This window comes from Haliotis rufescens, unplaced genomic scaffold (genome assembly GCF_023055435.1).
Source record: "Haliotis rufescens isolate VD_foot unplaced genomic scaffold, xgHalRufe1.0.p SCAF_5, whole genome shotgun sequence".
Classification (NCBI taxonomy): Eukaryota; Metazoa; Mollusca; class Gastropoda; order Lepetellida; family Haliotidae; genus Haliotis; species Haliotis rufescens.
Window position 1 is genome coordinate 44541589 of NW_025964223.1, and position 21796 is coordinate 44563384.

The window sequence follows — 21796 nt, forward strand, 5'->3', positions numbered from 1 at the left end:
GTTACAAAGTTTCAAACGTCTACAACCTGGATCACATTTGGTTTTCTTTCCAAATTAAGTTAACACGCCACTGTATAACTAAACTTCAGAGCGGGTTCAAAGCCAATTCACTCACTCACCAATCAAGGATAGAATCCAATAGTTTAACAGTACGGAATTAGATAGCTAACAGCAACACCTTCTTCTCTACTTTCACGGCTATCAACATGTTGGTAGATAGCTATTTAACAGTTATTGACCATTCCTGAGGGCAATGTTATGTTTTATGGACCCAAGTTACTGATATTCAGTGAAGCCAGCGGCCGAGGTCAATATCCGTTATTTTGGTCCATAAACCATAATATTGCAAGAATCTGGGTCAACAATTGTTTTATAACATAATATAAAAAAAGAAGAATATTTTAAATTCATACAACTATTGAATCAGATGTCACGGGAAGTCAGATATGTTGCACAACAAGCATTGCTTTACGCTCTCTCTGATTGGCTGAAAACATTTCTTTCCTTTGAGTTTATTGGCTTAGTCACGCTGGGCAATGCAGGGCATTGTCAATACTGTCTTTTAAGGAAGCTTATGTGTCCCTTTCTCAGCCAGTGAAAATACAGATATAATTTGTAAATGTAATAATAAGTGTAGAAACGTATATCTAGTCTAACAACGGAATGAACAGGTTAGTTTTTTTTATATCTAACGTATATATTACAGGCAAAATGAAAGCCAAAACATAGATGTAGAATTATTACAGGAACATCATCCTCAAGTCGAAACTATTGCCGGCGCTATATATTATATTGTCAAGAGGACTTACTTACTATACAAAAGGACAATTGTCAAGAGGACTTACAAACAATATAATATCACTGCGTTAGGATCAGTAACGCGGTACTATGAGATGATATTAAGGTGTTATAGGATTTTACTCCGCGTTTTAAAGGTTATTTCACTTATACAGCAACGTGCATTCACGGGTGTAGGGTTGTTTGTAATAGGACGGACTTGTACCGCAGTTTAATATGACTATCCCATTCAGACATATTATATTGACTCCGATCAAACATGTTCTTCTTTTATCTTCTTAGTGCCGATCACCAAGCATGCTAAAACGAAATATAAACTTTTAACGTCTTTTGGTGTGACACGGCCATCGAACCACCGACCATTTGCTTTCCGGACATAAGCTCTATCCACTTCATCGCTTAGGGGTCTGGTTTATGATCAGAAGCATTCTTGAATGCACCAGATCGTTCTAAAAACAAGTTAATCGTGACTCCTGTGCGTATCCTGTATCTTGCATTATTAATACAAATTTTATGTAAAAAAATAACAATAATCATTTTGACAATGTGCACGATAGATGAGCAACCATACCAGGCAACAGTCGCCGTACGGGATATGACTCACAGGCTACATGAGATCAGCGAATTATGTGTGACTGTTTCAGGAATAGGATGCCAAATGGATGGATCCGGTTTGAAGGTTCTTGTTACAGTAATTCCCGTACATTTATTCATGCTTCGGTGAGTCATTCCTAAGAACAGTGCAACGTAAGACATTAAGGGCTGGTTACATATTTGTGTTTAATTTGTCGTACTTTGTTCAGACAGAGTGAAAAAGCTAATACAATTAATGGTTCATAAATCAGAAATTGTCACATGATCATTTCGATGAAGTAAAGTGAAGTGAAATTAGGTTTAACGTCGCGTCCAGGATTCTTGCACTCATATAGTGACGTGCATGTACGTATGTGTATGTGTGTGTGTGTGTGCGTGCGTGCGTGTGTGTGTGTTTGTGTGTGTGTGTGTATGTGTGTGTGTGTGTGTTTGTACTGCTTGTACTAGTCCGGACTAATGCCGATTACATAGTGCTAGCCCACTGAAGGTGCCAAACCGTAGTTTAACACGAATGCCCAACTTAGACGCAGTCTACTCCAAGTCGACCAGTCCTTATAATAGCTCCTTAATGCCGAGCGCCAGGCAGGGTAACAACAAGTACCTTCTTTTAACGACTTTTGGTCGGACGCGGCCGGGGTTCTTACCCCGGACTTTCCGCTCTCAGGGCGAAATACTCATTACAATGAAAGGATCCCTCAGCTAATCTACGAGTAGGTCGTCCAGGAAGAGCAATCGTGTAGGATCCGTGTAGTCACTGATCATTTATACGACCAAGGACAGTCCAGAGGTGCATGTAATCCTTCGTCCATCGTCAATACTTCAATGGTTTGTATATAGTATGTTCTCGCATCACTCGCGAATGCATTAGGTCGTTTTGTGGCATTGTCGCTATTTGTAGCAAATCAGGTCACTGTCTTATTCCCAACAACCCAATAACCCAGCCTTGCACGGTCATCGTCTCCAAACATTGATCTGAATATTTCAGCGTTACACAAATGTGACATCATTGCGGCACCAATTGTGGGTTTACTCTGGCATTGAACATGCATATCACCAGGTTTGGGTAAATAAATGACTTATGTTGGGAGGTGTTACCCAAAGTATGTAGATAGTGCGTGTTATCCAAACCTACGACACAGGGTTACACATTAAAGAATCAACGTCCAGGTATAGTACAATACGAAATTGAATATGATGGTCTGTAATAATGAGTAATAATAAGTTATGTTTTCAACTAGTTCTTAATGTGGTTTAATTTGCTCGCCAATTACGGGACCCATACCAAGAAGCGTAAGTTTAAATGTATATGAGATACATGTACTGTGTGTTAATTTTTTTTAGACTTGCTCGTAAACTTTAAACAGAGACATTGAGTTGAGTAAGAAAGGTAATCTCAACAGCGTTTGGGAAAAATAACACCAAGGGGACGTCTTTAAGGACACGATAGGGGACGCCTTGTGGCTGAAGATGGCGGACGCCTATAGGGTGAAGCTAGGGGACGCCTTCTGGGTAATCATAGGGGACGCCTTGTGGATGATGTAATGGGACGCCTTGTGGATGATGTAATGGGACGCCTTGTGAGTAACGATAGCACATACCTTGTTGGTGAAGCTTGGGGACGCCTTTTGGGTAACGATAGGGGACGCCTTGTGGGTGAAGGTGGGGGGACGCCTTTTAGGACACGATAGGGGACGCCTTGTGGCTGAATATAGCGGATGCCTACAGGGTGAAGCTAGGGGACGCCTTCTGGGTAACCATGGGGGACGCCTTGTGGATGATGTAATGGGACGCCTTTTGGGTGAAGATAGGGGACCCTTTATGGGTGAATATAGCGAATGCCTCATGGGTGATGATATGGACCACTTTGTGGGTGAAGATATGGACCACTTTGTGGGTGAAGATAGCGATTGCCTTGTGAACGAAGCTAGGGGACGCCTTCTGGGTAATGATAGGGGACGCATTGGGGTGATGATATGGAACGCCCTGTGTGTGAAGATAGCGGATGCCTATATGGTGAAACTAGGGGACGCCTTCTGGATAACGATAGGGAACGCTTTGGGGGTGAAGAGAGCGGATGCCGGGTGGGGGAAAGGTAGGGGATGCCTTTTGGGAAACGATAAGGGACGCCTTGAAGAATGAAAATAGCGGGCGCCTTGTAGGTGAAGACAGAGGACGCCTTTAGGGTGAAGATACGGGACGCCTTTAAGAGTGAAGATAGGGGGCGTCTTGTGGGTACAAATAGGAGACGCTTTGTGGGTGAAGATGGGGACGCCTTGTGGGCGAAGATAGGGGCGCGTTGTAGGTGGAAATAGGGGAAGCCTTGAGGGTGAAGATAGGGGACACCTTTATAGCGAAAACAGGCTAGGGAACGCGTTGTGTGTAAAGATACGGGGCGCCTTCTGGGGGAGGATAGGAAACGTCTTGTGTGCAAAATTACGGGACGCCTTCTGGGTGAAGATAGGGGACGCCTTCTGGGTAAATATAGGAGACACGTTGTGGGTGAAGATAGAGGACGTCTTGAGTGTGAAGTGTATGGGACGACAGGTTGGTAACGATTAGCAAAGGAGCAGGCATATTCTAATTCCTAAGCGTGTAACAGCTGCATTCAACTCAACGCCGTCAACGAACATATATTACAAGAAGTAAGGTATGGATGAGACAATGATAAATTGATCGGGCGATTTTAAAAGGAGACCCGGAAATGACATCTTGATCCAGTCTCAACACATTATCGACATATTTAGGTTTCATCAATAGTTAATATACCACCCATTCATGGTATCAAAAAGATCATCATTCCTTGTTCAATATTCCGTGAGATATTTGCGGTTAAACAAAGGTGAGTTTTCCGCCGCCTAATGCATATAATTGTTTGATCACAGCGTACAATTTTATGGGAAAGTAATTCTCCCAAAATGTAGGTCTTGGACGTTTTCAATTTTTTTAAACTCACGAGCACAGGTGTAGTACCGAACAGAGCAACATAATCAGGGTGAATCATTGGTGTATGATACTTGCTCACCTATGTACCCATGGTCATATGCCCTGTAGTTTAAATAAGTCAACTTGCTCACATTTACCCCTATTGTTGAGAAAACAATGCGACCCAAATACGACTATGTCAGGGTCTCCTTCATATTCATAGAACATTGCCTTCACCATGTGACTGCCATAGTGCCGGGAAAATGTACAATTCGTCTTTGAAGATTCAAAGTGTTGATCTCCCTAGTATTGTTACACCACACCTAGTATTGCCACCCACACACAAATCTGTATTCTATATGTACATGTAATCATAATGTGAAATGACCGTTGTACAAGCGCATGGTCTATCAGGTAACAAATGAAGGGCTGGCTATGAAGGGGCGTGTGCTGTTGGTCTAACCGCACCCCGATGCTCACATTATTACAATAATTGATATCTGAATAGGTGATTGGCTGCTATGTGTTAAACATAATGCCATAACGCCTACCATATTGCGCATAAAACTAAACAATAGCTTCGAGAAGAAAAGATTTCATTCAATCAAAAATAGCTTTGCTGTTAGGAAGAACTTGCATAATGATGACATTGTGTGGCTTATTGTGATGAAAAGTCAATGACGTTTACAAGAGACGAGATGAAGTCAATATCGAGTAATTGTAAGTCATTTTTATGGCCAGCGTAGAATTGACGGGTCCGCCCATTTCGACTGTAGGTCATTGATCTAAGTGTGACAATAAAGAAAATTGACGTATTGTGATGTCACGCGAATGACTCTTAAATGCACTAGGCGTATACTGTAACTGGTGGATAATGGTCACTTAGGAGACTTCCGGAAGGGAATATATTAAGTTTTCTTCTCAAAGATGGGGATGAGGATCGTCACCAGTATCAGGATAGTTATCGCGTTAATTTTGCCATGTTCATATTTCACACAAGGTAAGATATTGTTGATTGTGTTCACTCACGGTGTAATGTGGTTACTTATGGTGTTATGTTCACAATATCAAGTAGAAATCTTGATCATAAAAATGTGACATAGCAGTTAGATCGCTCCTTTGTGTTTAGTCAAATGTGAACCGAATAGTGTTTCCTTGTAACAACACGATATCTTGAAACAAAAAACATGTTCTATCATGACGTCATGGGGGGGGGGGGGGGGGGGGGGGGGTATGACAATCGGTATTGAGAGAAAAGCTGAAGATAATTGACGTAAAACATATGAGAATACACAATTTAGTCCCCACCCCTACATAAAATGGACTTGTCCGACATTGCCGAATCATCACCATTTAAAGTAAACACGGGTCAATGTAATGAAAGCTTGCACATTTTATCAACATCCTTAAAGAGGCTGTGCAAAATGTTGAAGAGGCAGGCAACATGTTGATATCTCATAAGAAATAGACGACTCCTGATCGTTATGTGTCGGACAATAAACACTGCAGGGAGAATAAACCTCTCGGGGTGCGCCCCTCATGGTTTATTTTCCCTGTTGTGTTTTATTGTACGATCACCAACTCCCACTCGTCGTTTATTTCTTAAATATACATTCAGGAAAATAGCACTAATGATCGCGAACCTTTACGAAATCCTATGCCTGCACATAACAATGTCGAAACAATAATTGTTTACATTGATTTTGAAATGAGATCATTTGAACCCTTCTATGCTTCAAATTTTGATGCCGGGTAATTTCGATATCTTAACGTCGATAATTCACATTCACCTGAATGATACCCCTTGCATGAGTCTTGTTTTTACTCTGCATCTTCGTAAAAAAGCGAATTATTATCAGCGGAAGAATTAATCATCACAGATACGATGTGATGTGTACATGTATTATCATCACATGATGGGAAGGTGTCTCGGCAGGATAAAAAACGGTTTCCGTTATGGTCACATATGGAGGTCACGTAGGTACAGCTTGCAGTGTTTACAAACAAACATGGCGTCACTCTTGTCAATGGGCGATCGAGACGGAAGGGGACATTGAGAAACTATTGGGATAATCGTTATCAGTATCAAAACAGTAGGCAAAGATACTGAAAATCAGTGTCAGGTTTTGGAGATATATTTGCTAACAATTTAGCGAGGACATCAGGCCTAGCCTTGCGGGGTCAGTTTAATTCAACATCGGATTGTGTTTGTAGGACCTCTGAGGCTTGAGGTATTTGCCCCAATTTGGCCGAAATATGTCAGAATTGTTACCTTGTTTCATTTTGTCGCTGTGTGAATATCAGACTCTGCACAGGAATGTTAGAGTAGCTTCCCTTTGATGAAGGGTAGTTGCTCTTGAGGTAGGACGGAAGGACTGCCTCGAAAGGGAAGTAGAAATAATATGTGTAGGAAACTGTTATTTTTCCTATATTATGTAGTTACGTCAGTGTCTGAGAAACAGGTTTCGGTTGGAACTTAATTGACTGTTCTCACTGTCCGACTGACAAATCACTGACCTTCTCACGTAATATACATTAATGCGCATATCCAAAGAAAACTTGCCATGCTTAGGTCATGTTTGTGAGAGAGGAGTACAGGTTTTCGACGACAGAATTAAAAAATGACAATACATGAAAAAGAGGTTATCACGCAAGTGTAATTTGGGATGGTAAATGTCCTATATTAGGTATGGCTGTGTATCATACCAGAAGACAATTATTTCCTATTTCTCAACATGACAACATTTTTCTTATGACAAAGGCGAAAGAGATGTTTTCCAGATAAACCGTTTTCCATATGTGGTTTAGATAATTGTTGAAAAGGCTGAACATCATTATTCATACATTGAATAATAAACTCGGGTGAGATGAGGTGAAATGTGATTGCACTTATATAGAGACGTGCATACATGTGTGTGTGTGTTTGTGGACTGATGCCAATTTATAGTGCTAGCCCACTGATATGCCATGCCTTAGTTTAGACACAGTATAATGACTCCGTGCCGACCAGTCCTCGTTTTAGCCCTTTAATGCCGAGCGTCAGGCAGGGTAACAAGTACGAGGCTTTAACGTATTTCGGTATGACGCGGCCGGGGATCGAACCCCGGACCTTCCGCTCTCCGGGCGGACGCTCTACCACTAAAAACGGAGGCGGTCGGGAAACTCTGTGACTGAATGCCCGATATATGGCTAAAGGTGTGGGTTTAATGTTCACGTCAAGAAGCATGCCAACCATTCTGTTTCCATTTGAACATTTAGTTATGTCTATACTCTGTAATAAATTACATCAATTTCTAACACAGTCGGCGGACATACTTCTAACGGATTCGGCTTTTAACCCTGATTAACACAACAAAACACGTACAGTTGTATATACAATATCCCCCTTACCACATATAATGTTTGAACGTATTTATTCACGCATATACCGTATTCGACGTAATAAGCGCCCATGGTGCTCTCAAAATTAGAAATAGGGGGTTCTTATTAGAATATCGTAGATTAAAGGAGGTATGGATACGGAGTGATGTACGTAGACATTTCATAATCTGGTATTTTGTGTTAATTGCAGAGAACATATGTCCAACGACATCTGGAGAAAAGGGTATGTATGCTTGTCATTGACTTAAAGTCAGGTTAAATGTCATTTACGTGATCCATACAGTTGATAAATACAGAACATAGCCTGGTGTCTGTATCGGATGGTCTCCTCTTACATATACGTTTCGGAAAATCAATATGACGTCAAAACAATTTCACATTGTGCACTGTTAGAAAGGCTGTAGGGACGAAATAGAATCAGTGATGTTGACTGAACCAAACATGACGTAAATGAGTATAGTTATTGATGACATCATATATTGTATCGTCACTATATGTAATACTTCAACAATACATGTATCAACACCAGTGCCAGTGGTACCCTACTTGTGAAGATCCGTGTTTAGCATTGGTCTTCAGCAACCCATGCTTGTCATACGAGGCGACTAATGGGAACTGGTGGTCAGACTCGCTGACTGACAGTCGTCATATATATAGCTGGAATATTACTGAGTGTGGCACTAATTATAAACAACAAATACTTGGTATAATACCTGGTACTTCCTGTATATCTATGCTTACCTTGAATCATATATATGATAAATTAGATACATGTGCTCTAATATGAAATAGGTAGAATACTGAAATCAATATACAATAAAATGTGTCGGTAAAAAAGCTAATAATAATAATAATAATAATAATAGCAGCTTAATTTTTGGCTTTTTCACCGGAATTATTATTATCATTATTATTATTATTATTATTATCATTATTATTATTATTATTATTATTATTATTATTATTCAACCAACAAGTTATATTGTGCTTCAGTTGTACACGTATGTGAGGGCAATTTTGCCACTGGAACATCCGTCTATCTGGACACCTTTAAGGCTGTCAACTATGAAGGCGGCTGTACATGTCAACTCAGGGCACAGGGAGGCGCTGTTGATCTCCAGGTATCAGTTCAGGGGGTTCATGCTGCCTGTGACGCTACCCTGTATTTCGCTCCGCCTATTGATCACACCTATAACTGTGCAGACAAGACACCCACAACTACAACAGGAAGGATTGAGTCAGGACAGTCGGTCTTCCTTTCTCTCACCAAAAGCTCTGACGTAGCCGATTTCTGTGTCCATTTAGTACAGACATCAACAGGTGAGTTTGCATAATGTAAATGAACCATGGATGCATTTGGATGCAGTTATAAAATATCGTAAGTTTACACCTAGCAGGTATTACGTCAACGTTCAAGATGAAAAAAGACTGATTGTGTCGGGCTAGGTTTTATTTATAAATGTGACCAGGTTTTGGCCATGAACTAAAAATTAATATAGACTCATTATCAGTGATCCTTTCATGTAATTTTCACTGCTATCTTTGCCTCTTACGTCCTATGGAATCTGTTGAGGCAGTTAATCGTGACTGGTTATTCTGGCGTTAACTTTAAATATGTTGTAATCTTTAGAATAAAGCTAGCAAAACAAGGTTATTTCCAATGTACAATGTTTTAATTATTATCGAATTAAACTTAATTTATTAATTTGATGTAAGGTATATATGCAATAACTGTGTTTTCACAACCACATGTTTAGTATTTGAGAATCAAATGCAGAATTATTATTTTTTTAAACTTAAGGGTCATTTTCAGGTTGAAAGATACATTGGAAGAGGGTCATTTACAGATGGTAATATCCCAGATGGAGTTATAAATTCACTTACAGAACCGATTGTAATCTAAAACGTGAGGTATTTAAGTTAAATCATTAGTGTTCCTTTGCACGTCCAATGAATTTCTAACATGTATATTTTCTCACGTTATTTAGCTGGGTCTTTGAACGTAGCTTGCACAAAGGGTACGTTGAAACCTGCAAGCACCACGACAATAGCACCTGCACCTGCAGTGACGACCTCTCCAACGACTATTATAGGTAATTACATTCCCGCTATTACATTTCCAGCATTTTGAAGATATGCTACAAATATGAAAGGAAGCTCGGGTGGTCAAGTTGTTCTAAGGCGCCACAATTCGCTGGACATAGCACCGTTACAACACACTCAGTCATAACAAATGTGAAAAGTAGCATCTGTGGAATAAACATTATCTTAAAAGTGATAAGACTAGTGATAGGGTAGGACTAGGTCAACTATCCTTCACCCTGGCGTTTAGGTTTAACTTTGTCATCGGTGTTGACAATCGGTGTTGGGAGAATCATCACCATTAAATTAAACACGGGTCAATGTATTGAAAGCTAGCACATTTTATTAACATCCTTAAAGAGGCTGTGCGAAATGTTGAAGAGGCTGTGCAACATGTTGATATCTCATAAGAAATAAACGACTCCTGATCGGCGCGCCCCTCATGGTTTATTTTCCCTGTTGTGTTTTATTGTACGATCACCAACTCCCACTCGTTGTGAATTTCTTAAATATACCATGCTTAACATTCAGGAAAATAGCACTTATGATCGCGAACCTTTACGAAATCCAATGCCTGCACCTTACACTGTCGAAACAGAAATTGTTTACATTGATTTTGAAATGAGATCATTTGAACCCTTCTATGCTGCGAATTTTGATGCCGGGTAATTTTGATGTCTTAACGATAATTTATATTCACCTTAATGATACCCCTTGCATTATTTTTGTTTTTACTCCGCAACTTCGAAAAAACGAATTATTATCAGCGGAAGAATCAATCATCACAGATACGATGTGACGTGTACATGTATTATAATCACATGATGGGTACGTGTCTCGCCAGGATAAAAACGGTTTCCGTTATGGTCACATATGGAGGTCACGTAGGTACAACGTGCTGTGTTTACAAATAAACATGGCGTCGCTCTTGTCAATCGTCGATCGAGACGGAAGTAACCATCGGGGACGTGGAGAAACTATTGGGATAATCGTTATCAGTATCAAAACAGTAGGCAAAGATACTGAAAATCAGTCTCTAATTAGGACGTAGCTGAGACATTTTTCAAGTTTTGGAGATATATTTGCTAACAATTTAGCGAGGACATCAGGCCTAGCCTTGCGGGTTCAGTTTAATTCCACATCGGGTTGTGTTTGTAGAACCTCTGAGGTTTGAGGTATTTGCCTAATTTCAAGAAGCTGGATTTGACCGGAATATGTCAGAATTATTACCTTGTTTCATTTTGTCGCTGTGTGAATATCAGACTCTGCACTTCGTTACGTTAGGAAAGGACAAACAGACTATCATAGAAAGTGTTAGAGTAGCTTCCCTTTGATGAAGGGTAGTTGCTCTTGAGGTAGGACGGAAGGACTGCCGCGAAAGGGAAGTAGAGACAATATGTGTAGGCAACTGTTATTTTGCCTATATGTAGTTACGTCAGCGTCTGAGAAACAGGTTTCAATGGGAACTAAATTGACCGTCCCTAATGTACGACTGACGAATTACTGACCTTCTCACGTAATATATGTTGATGCGCACTTGCAATGTTTAGGTAATGTTTGTGAGAGAGCAATACAGGTTTTCGACGACAACATTTAAGAATGACAATAGATGAAAAAGAGGTTATCACGCTTGTGTAATTTGGGATGGTAAATGTCCTATATTAGGTATGGCTGTGCAACTCACCAGAAGGCAATTATTTCCTATTTCTCAACATGTCAACATTTTTCTTATGACAAAGGCTAAAGAGATGTTTTCCAGATAAACCGTTTTCCATATGTGGTTTAAATAATTATTTATGAAAGCTAAACATCATTATTCATAACTTAATAATAAACTCGGGTGAGATGAGGTGAGGTGATATGGGATTGCACATATATAGCGACGTGCATACACGTGTGTGTGTTTGTGGACTGATGCTAATTTATAGAGCTAGCCCACTGATATGCCATGCCTTAGTTTAACATGAAAACCCCACTCAGACACAGTATACTGACTCCGAGCCGACCAGTCCTCGTTTTAGCCCCTTAACGTCTAGCGTCAGGCAGGGTAACAACAAGTACGAGGTTTTAACGTATTTCGGTATGACGCGACCGGGGATCGAACCTTCCGCTCTCCGGACGGACGCTCTACCACTAAAAAACGGAGGCGGTCGGGAAACTCTGTGACTTAATGCCCGATATATGGCTAAAGGTGTAGGTTTAATATTCACGCCAAGAACCATGCCAACCATTCTGTTTCCATTTGAACATTTACATTTAGTAATGTCTATACATCCATTTCTAAAACAAATGTTTTTATACATATAGGCGGGAATCCTTCTAGCGGATTCGGCCTTTATCCCTGATTAACACAACAAAACACGTACAGTTGTACATACAATATCCCTCTTACCACATACAATGTTTAAACGTATTTATTCACGCATATAATCGTAAAGTAAAGGAGATATGGATACGGAGTGATGAACGTAGACATTGCATAATCTGCTATTTTGCGCTGTTTGCAGAGAACATATGTCCAACGACATCTGGAGAAAAGGGTATGTATGCTTATCATTGACTTAAAGTCAGGTTAAATGTCATTTACGTAATCCATACAGTTGATAGCATCTCCTCTTACATATACGTTTCGAAAAATCAATGTGACGTCAAAACAATTTCACATTGTGCACTGTTAGAAAGGCTGTAGGGACGAAATAGAATCAGTGATGTTGACTGAACCAAACATGACGTAAATGAGTATAGTTATTGATGACATCATATATTGTTTCGTCACTATATGTAATACATCAACAATACATATATCAACACCAGTGCCAGTGGCACCCTACTTGTGAAGATCCGTGTTTAGCATTGGTCTTCAGCAACCCATGCTTGTCTTACGAGGCGACTATTGGGACCGGGTGGTCAGACTCGCTGACTGACAGCCGTCATATATATAGCTGGAATATTACTGAGTGTGGCACTAATTATAAACAACAAATACACAAAACAAACGCTGGTTCTTCCTGTATATTTATGCTTACCTTGAATCATATAGATGAAAAATTAGATACATGATATGAAATAGGTAGAATACTGAAATCAATATACAATAAAAAGTGTCGGTAAAGCCGGTTAAAAAGCTAATAATAATAATAATAATAATAATAATAGCAGCTTAATTTTTATCTTTTTCACCGGAATTATTATTATTATTATTATTATCATTATTATTATTATTATTATTATTATTATTATTATTCAACCAACAAGTGTATATTGTACTTCAGTTGTACACGTATGTGAGGGCAACTTTGCCACTGGAACATCCGTCTATCTGGACACCTTTAAGGCTGTCAACTATGAAGGCGGCTGTACATGTCAACTCAGGGCACAGGGAGGCGCTGTTGATCTCCAGGTATCAGTTCAGGGGGTTCATGCTGCCTGTGACGCTACCCTGTATTTCGCTCCGCCTATTGATCACACCTATAACTGTGCAGACAAGACACCCGCAACTACTACAGGAAGGATTGAGTCAGGACAGTCGGTCTTCCTTTCTCTCACCAAAAGCTCTGACGTAGCCGATTTCTGTGTCCATTTAGTACAGACATCAACAGGTGAGTTTGCATAATGTAACTGAACCATGGATGCATTTGGATGCGGTTATAAAATATCGTAAGTTTACACCTAGCAGGTATCACGTCAACGTTCAAGATGAAAAAAGACTGATTGTGTCGGGCTAGGTTTAATTTATAAATGTAACCAGGTGTTGGCCATGAACTAAAAAATAATATAGTCTCATTATCAGTGATCCTTTCATGTAATTTTCACTGCTATCTTTGCCTCTTACGTCCTATGGAATCTGTTTCGGCAGTTAATCGAGACTGGTTATTCTGGCGTTAACTTTAAATATGTTGTAATCTTTAGAATAAAGCTAGGGAAACAAGGTTATTTCCAATGTACAATGCTTTAATTATACGTCCCGCGACACATTGTATTCATGTGAAATGGATTCGAATTAAAACTTAATTTATTAATTTGATGTAAGGTCTATATGCAATAACTGTGTTTTCACAACCACATGTTTAGTATTTGAGAATCAAATGCAGAATTTTTTTTTAAATTTAAGGGTCATTTTCAGGTTGAAAGATACATTGGAAGAGGGTCAAAGAAGCTAAACCATTACAAATAGGCATCATGGTTAATAGCTCCATCTCTTAACTTCATTGATCTAATAAAACTGAAAGGAAATAATTTATCTCACGTTCCTCCATACGTTCGCATGTATCAACAGCAAGACGTTCCTAGCCATGTCGGTACCATCTGGTTCTCCGTTAGCTCATGAAATCATAAATCTCGATTCATCGCTGAACCAAACCATTCTTCCTTGCTAGTTTGACCACATTCTGCCTGCTTGGCACCACAGGCGTCCACATGGGATGATGATACTTAAAACATATCCTCGGAAGGCTGTCTTGTTCTGAGACCTGCCTCTCAAATGCGGTTCCGTACTCTCTGGTCAGACACTCTGCGTAATCGTAGGACTACAGCTGTTGTCAGTATGAAGCGTCATACAGTGATCCTGAGCAGCCCCTGTAACACCCTTATGATTGTAGACCTTGTCACGATTGCTTGTCCACACGCATACCTTTGAAACATATCAATCAATACTTTCTTTGGCTTCAGTTAATGTTTTGAACTCAGAAATGTATATGCCTACGATTTTCTTTCATTTACAATTGGTAATATCCCAGATGGAGTTATAAATTCACTTACAGAACCGATTGTAATCTAAAACGTGAGGTATTTAAGTTAAATCATTAGTGTTCCTTTGCACGTCCAATGAATTTCTAACATGTATATTTTCTCACGTTATTTAGCTGGGTCTTTGAACGTAGCTTGCACAAAGGGTACGTTGAAACCTGCAAGCACCACGACAATAGCACCTGCACCTGCACCTGCAGTGACGACCTCTCCAACGACTATTATAGGTAATTACATTCCCGCTATTACATTTCCAGCATTTTGAAGATATGCTACAAATATGAAAGGAAGCTCGGGTGGTCAAGTTGTTCTAAGGCGCCACAATTCGCTGGACATAGCACCGTTACAACACACTCAGTCATAACAAATGTGAAAAGTAGCATCTGTGGAATAAAAATTATCTTACAAGGGATAAGACTAGTGATAGGGTAGGACTAGGTCAACTATCCTTCACCCTGGCGTTTAGGTTTTACTTTGTCATCGGTGTTGACAATCGGTGTTGGGAGAATCATCACCATTAAATTAAACACGGGTCAATGTATTGAAAGCTAGCACATTTTATTAACATCCTTAAAGAGGCTGTGCGAAACGTTGAAGAGGCTGTGCAACATGTTGATATCTCATAAGAAATAAACGACTCCTGATCGGCGCGCCCCTCATGGTTTATTTTCCCTGTTGTGTTTTATTGTACGATCACCAACTCCCACTCGTTGTGAATTTCTTAAATATACCATGCTTAACATTCAGGAAAATAGCACTTATGATCGCGAACCTTTACGAAATCCAATGCCTGCACCTTACACTGTCGAAACAGAAATTGTTTACATTGATTTTGAAATGAGATCATTTGAACCCTTCTATGCTGCGAATTTTGATGCCGGGTAATTTTGATGTCTTAACGATAATTTATATTCACCTTAATGATACCCCTTGCATGATTTTTGTTTTCACTCCTCAACTTCGTAAAAAAACGAATTATTATCAGCGGAAGAATCAATCATCACAGATACGATGTGACGTGTACATGCATTATAATCACATGATGGGTACGTGTCTCGCCAGGATAAAAACGGTTTCCGTTATGGTCACCTATGGAGGTCACGTAGGTACAACTTGCTGTGTTTACAAATAAACATGGCGTCGCTCTTGTCAATCGTCGATCGAGACGGAAGTAACCATCGGGGACGTGGAGAAACTATTGGGATAATCGTTATCAGTATCAAAACAGTAGGCAAAGATACTGAAAATCAGTCTCTAATTAGGACGTAGCTGAGACATTTTTCAAGTTTTGGAGATATATTTGCTAACAATTTAGCGAGGACACCAGGCCTAGCCTTGCGGGTTCAGTTTAATTCCACATCTGATTGTGTTTTTAGAACTTCTGAGGTTTGAGGTATTTGCCTAATTTCAAGAAGCTGGATTTGACCGGAATATGTCAGAATTATTACCTTGTTTCATTTTGTCGCTGTGTGAATATCAGACTCTGCACTTCGTTACGTTAGGAAAGGACAAACAGACTATCATAGAAAGTGTTAGAGTAGCTTCGATTTGATGAAGGGTAGTCGCTCTTGAGGTAGGACGGAAGGACTGCCGCGAAAGGGAAGTAGAGACAATATGTGTAGGCAACTGTTATTTTGCCTATATGTAGTTACGTCAGTGACTATGAAACAGGTTTCAATGGGAACTAAATTGACCGTCCCTACTGTACGACTGACGAATTACTGACCTTCTCACGTAATATATGTTGATGCGCACTTGCAATGTTTAGGTAATGTTTGTGAGAGAGCAATACAGGTTTTCGACGACAAAATTTAAGAATGACAATAGATGAAAAAGAGGTTATCACGCTTGTGTAATTTGGGATGGTAAATGTCCTATATTAGGTATGGCTGTGCAACACACCAGAAGGCAATTATTTCCTATTTCTCAACATGTCAACATTTTTCTTATGACAAAGGCTAAAGAGATGTTTTCCAGATAAACTGTTTTCCATATGTGGTTTAAATAATTATTTATGAAATCTAAACATCATTATTCATAACTTAATAATAAACTCGGGTGAGATGAGGTGAGGTGATATGGGATTGCACATATATAGCGACGTGCATACACGTGTGTGTGTTTGTGGACTGATGCCAATTTATAGTGCTAGCCCACTGATATGCAAAGGCCTTAGTTTAACATGAAAACCCCACTCAGACACAGTATACTGACTCCGAGCCGACCAGTCCTCGTTTTAGCCCCTTAATGCCTAGCGTCAGGCAGGGTAACAACAAGTACGAGGTTTTAACGTATTTCGGTATGACGCGACCGGGGATCGAACCTTCCGCTCTCCGGACGGACGCTCTACCACTAAAAAACGGAGGCGGTCGGGAAACTCTGTGACTAAATGCCCGATATATGGCTAAAGGTGTAGGTTTAATGTTCACGCCAAGAACCATGCCAACCCCTTTTGTTTCCCATTTGACAATTTACATGTAGTTATGTCTATACATCCATTTCTAACACAATCGTTTTAATACATATAGGCGGGAATCCTTCTAGCGGATTCGGCTTTTATCCCTGATTAACACAACAAAACACGTACAGTTGTATATACAATATCCCTCTTACCACATACAATGTTTAAACGTATTTATTCACGCATATAATCGTAGAGTAAAGGAGGTATTGATACGGAGTGATGAACGTAGACATTGCATAATCTGGTATTTTGTGCTGATTGCAGAGAACATATGTCCAACGTCATCTGGAGAAAAGGGTATGTATGCTTATCATTGTCTTAAAGTCAGGTTAAATGTCATTTACGTAATCCATTCAGTTGATAGCATCTCCTCTTACATATACGTTTCGAAAAATCAATGTGACGTCAAAACAATTTCACATTGTGCACTGTTAGAAAGGCTGTAGGGACGAAATAGAATCAGGGATGTTGACTGAACCAAACATGACGTAAATGAGTATAGTTATTGATGACATCATATATTGTTTCGTCACTATATGTAATACTTCAACAATACATATATCAACACCAGTGCCAGTGGCACCCTACTTGTGAAGATCCGTGTTAGCATTGGTCTTCAGCAACCCATGCTTGTTTTACGAGGCGACTAGTGGGACCGGGTGGTCAGACTCGCTGACTGACAGCCGTCATATATACAGCTGGAATATCACTGAGTGTGGCACTAATTATAAACAACAAATACACAAAACAAACGCTGGTTCTTCCTGTATATTTATGCTTACCTTGAATCATATAAATGAAAAATTAGATACATAGTCTCTTAAATGAAATAGGTAGAATACTGAAATCAATATACAATAAAAAGTGTCGGTAAAGCCGGTAAAAAAGCTAATAATAATAATAATAATAATAATAATAATAATAGCAGCTTAATTTTTTTCTTTTTCACCGGAATAATTATCATTATTATTATTATTATTATTATTATTATTCAACCAACAAGTGTATATTGTACTTCAGTTGTACACGTATGTGAGGGCAACTTTGCCACTGGAACATCCGTCTATCTGGACACCTTTAAGGCTGTCAACTATGAAGGCGGCTGCACATGTCAACTCAGAGCACAGGGAGGCGCTGTTGATCTCCAGGTATCAGTTCAGGGGGTTCATGCTGCCTGTGACGCTACCCTGTATTTCGCTCCGCCTATTGATCACACCTATAACTGTGCAGACAAGACACCCGCAACTACTACAGGAAGGATTGAGTCAGGACAGTCGGTCTTCCTTTCTCTCACCAAAAGCTCTGACGTAGCCGATTTCTGCGTCCATTTAGTACAGACATCATCAGGTGAGTTTGCATAATGTAACTGAACCATGGATGCATTTGGATGCAGTTATAATGTATCGTAAGTGTACACCTAGCAGGTATCAGGTCAACGTTCAAGATGAAAAAAGACTGATTGTGTCGGGTTAGGTTTTATTTATAAATGTAACCAGGTGTTGGCCATGAACTAAAAAATAATATAGTCTCATTATCAGTGATCCTTTCATGTAATTTTCACTGCTATCTTTGCCTCTTACGTCCTATGGAATCTGTTGAGGCAGTTAATCGAGACTGGTTATTCTGGCGTTAACTTTAGATATGTTGTTATCTTTAGAATAAAGCTAGCAAAACAATGTACAATGCTTTAAATAATAGGTTCCGCGACACATTGTATTCATGTCAAAGGATCTCGAATTAAAACTTAATTTATTAATTTGATGTAAGGTATATATGCAAAAACTATGTTTTCACAACCGCATGTTTAGTATTTTAGAATCAAATGCAGAATTATTTTTTTTAAACTTAAGGGTCGTTTTCAGGTTGAAAGATACATTGGAAGAGGGTCAAAGAAGCTAAACCATTACAAATAGGCATCGTGGTTAATAGCTCCATCTCTTAACTTCATTGATCTAATAAAACTGAAAGGAAATAATTTATCTCACGTTCCTCCATACGTTCGCATGGTATCAACAGCAAGACGCTCCTAGCCATGTCGGTACAATCTGGTTCTCCGTTAGCTCATGAAATCATAAATCTCGATTCATCGCTGAACCAAACCATTCTCCCTTGCTAGTTTGACCACATTCTGCCTGCTTGGCACCACAGGCGTCCACATGGGATGATGATACTTAAAACATATCCTCGGAAGGCTGTCTTGTTCTGTGACCTGCCTCTCTAATGCGGTTCCGTACTCTCTGGTCAGAAACTCTGCGTAATCGTAGGACTACAGCTGTTGTCAGTATGAAGCGTCATACAGCGTTCATATCATAGTGTGGTCAATATGAAAGATATTTCTTTGTGATGGTTAGATATTTTTTGGGGCATTGTCACCCACACTTTTACCGTTCTGTGATACCCTACTGCCATACAGTTCATGAATTGATTGCATGAGAAGGTGGTATAAACGATTAATGTCTACGAGGTGATACATTTGCATGAATTGCAGTCTGATTAGTTGGAGTGCTCAGTGCGAGTCAGCAGTTGAGTAGTGTTCCTTGGTTTCATGACAATTTATATATTTTTAGCTGGATCACTTAACGTAGCCTGCTCCAGTGGCACACTGAAATCAACAAGTCCACCAGCAACAACGTCCTCGCCAACCAACGCTCCCAATAACGTAGCAACCACTTTGACTACTTCTGTTACTCAGAGCAAAGGATCATCAAGTGAAAGTCCGGATAATACAGTAACTGAGAGCAAAGGATCATCAAGTGAAAAGCCGGATAATACAGTGACTGAGAGCAAAGGATCATCCAGTGAAATTCCGGATAATACAGTAACTGAGAGCAAAGGATCATCGAGTGAAAGTCCGGATAATACAGTAACTGAGAGCAAAGGATCATCGAGTGAAAATCCGGATAATACAGTAACTGAGAGCAAAGGATTATCGAGTGAAAGTCCGGATAATACAGTAACTGAGAGCAAAGGATCATCGAGTGAAATTCCGGATAAAACAGTAACTGAGAGCAATGGATCATCCAGTGAAAGTCCGGATAATACAGTAACTGAGAGCAAAGGATCATCGAGTGAAAGTCCGGATAATACAGTAACTGAGAGCAAAGGATCATCAAGTGAAAGTCCGGATAATACAGTAACTGAGAGCAAAGGATCATCGAGTGAAAATACGGATAATACAGTAACTGAGAGCAAAGGATCATCGAGTGAAAGTCCGGATAATACAGTAACTGAGAGTAAAGGATCATCCACTGAAAGTCCAAATATAACACCGTCCGGAAACACAGGTCTTAATACTGCAGAGACTCCTCAGTCCGTCATTGTGGGTAAGAATCGGTATCGTTCCGTCATGTGCAGCCACGCTGAAAGTCTCATATCATCATTTATAAAAAAAATCCATTGTATAAACTTAACACAAATCCATAGCATGAATATAAACGACACACTTTATGATAAAATAATTATACGTCGTTGAATACATATTTATTTCAACTTTTTATATCACTGGTCGTCGTATATCCATTTAACCTGAAATTGAATATGTTTTATTCATGTTTATAACTATTTCGACTCGTATTTTGTACATGAATACATTTAGTAACAAAAAGTGTCTAGATGGTGGTAGATAAGTAATACCCAAATATATTTATGCAATTAGAAACTTTTAAGAACAGACAGATGTTACAGGCAATGTCCGTTGTTGACGCCAATGTAATATGAGCATTATGTAATTATATTTTATAATATTTATCAAAGTATTCTCAATGTGTTCAACTTTTCCATTTTAGTCAGCTTTGTCGTTGTTGGGGTCTTCGCTGCAATCGTGGTCGTGATGATACTATTTGGGGTTTTTACCTACTGCAGGTAAGTGTTTAAATTATGAACATTACACAAACAATGGTCTATGGAGATATTCGTGTTTCCGTCATAAGGAGGGTGAGTGAGTGAGTATGGTTTTACGCCGCTTTTAGCAATATTCCAGCAATATCACGGCGGGGTACACCAGAAATGGGCTTCACACATTGTACCCATGTCGGAAATCAAACCCGGGTCTTCGGCCTGACGAGCGAACGCTTTAACCACTAGGCTGCCCGACCGACCATCCCCTCCCCCCCCCCCCCCCCCCCCTTCCCCCGTCATAAGGAGGGAAATGAAGTCCAGTCGAGATCAAAACGTCAAGTACAGCATACGTAAAATAAATATTCTCACCTTTGAGCAAGATGTGTAATTTCAATATCCATTTGAAGAGATTCCTCATGCAAAGATGTTTCTTTTTCAGGGACAAATCAAGACTCGGCAAACTAAGAGCTGCACAGAATCTTCCCAATGGACATACCAATGTGTAACGACGAAGACCAACACTTCACGAACACAAGGACCTTCCTCAAGGCAGCAATGTATTTCAATACTTGCTTAAAAATCAAAATGTGTCTGATAACATGTGCTGAACAGTGGGATATGATAAAGTCGGTTCGAGAAAGCTAACAAGCGATATATGGCATTTGATTAACATGACTGATTTAACTGTTGTTTAAATCTATGTATTGTTTTCCGCAACGGATGTGAGTTCGCATGGAGATAGATGGACCAAATGGGACTGCTGGGAACAATTGAGAATATGGACAACATAACCTAGCTCACGATATCACCCAATATATGCAGTGACGCAAATGTTATTGTTCGAAGAAGAAGGAAATCTTAATCCATCCAGGATATGCAACAATGGTGTACATGCGTTTTGCTTGGGCCTTCACGTTGTTTATAGGATTGAAGACAATAATTTTGCCTCGTGAATAAACCATACAAACTTGA

At 39.7% G+C, this 21796-nt stretch overlaps 1 protein-coding gene across 1 annotated transcript; it reads left to right on the forward strand.

The window, feature by feature from the left end:
* Positions 1-5209: 5209 nt before the first annotated feature.
* Positions 5210-21796, forward strand: LOC124140049. The gene is made up of 13 exons (XM_048384307.1): positions 5210-5314; positions 7886-7918; positions 8689-9015; positions 9684-9788; positions 12285-12317; positions 13050-13376; positions 14640-14750; positions 15900-15916; positions 17068-17284; positions 18008-18334; positions 19555-20310; positions 20773-20848; positions 21264-21796. Exons 1-13 carry the CDS (start codon positions 5242-5244, stop codon positions 21328-21330), a joined length of 2469 nt encoding a protein of 822 aa, XP_048240264.1. The 5' UTR covers positions 5210-5241; the 3' UTR covers positions 21331-21796.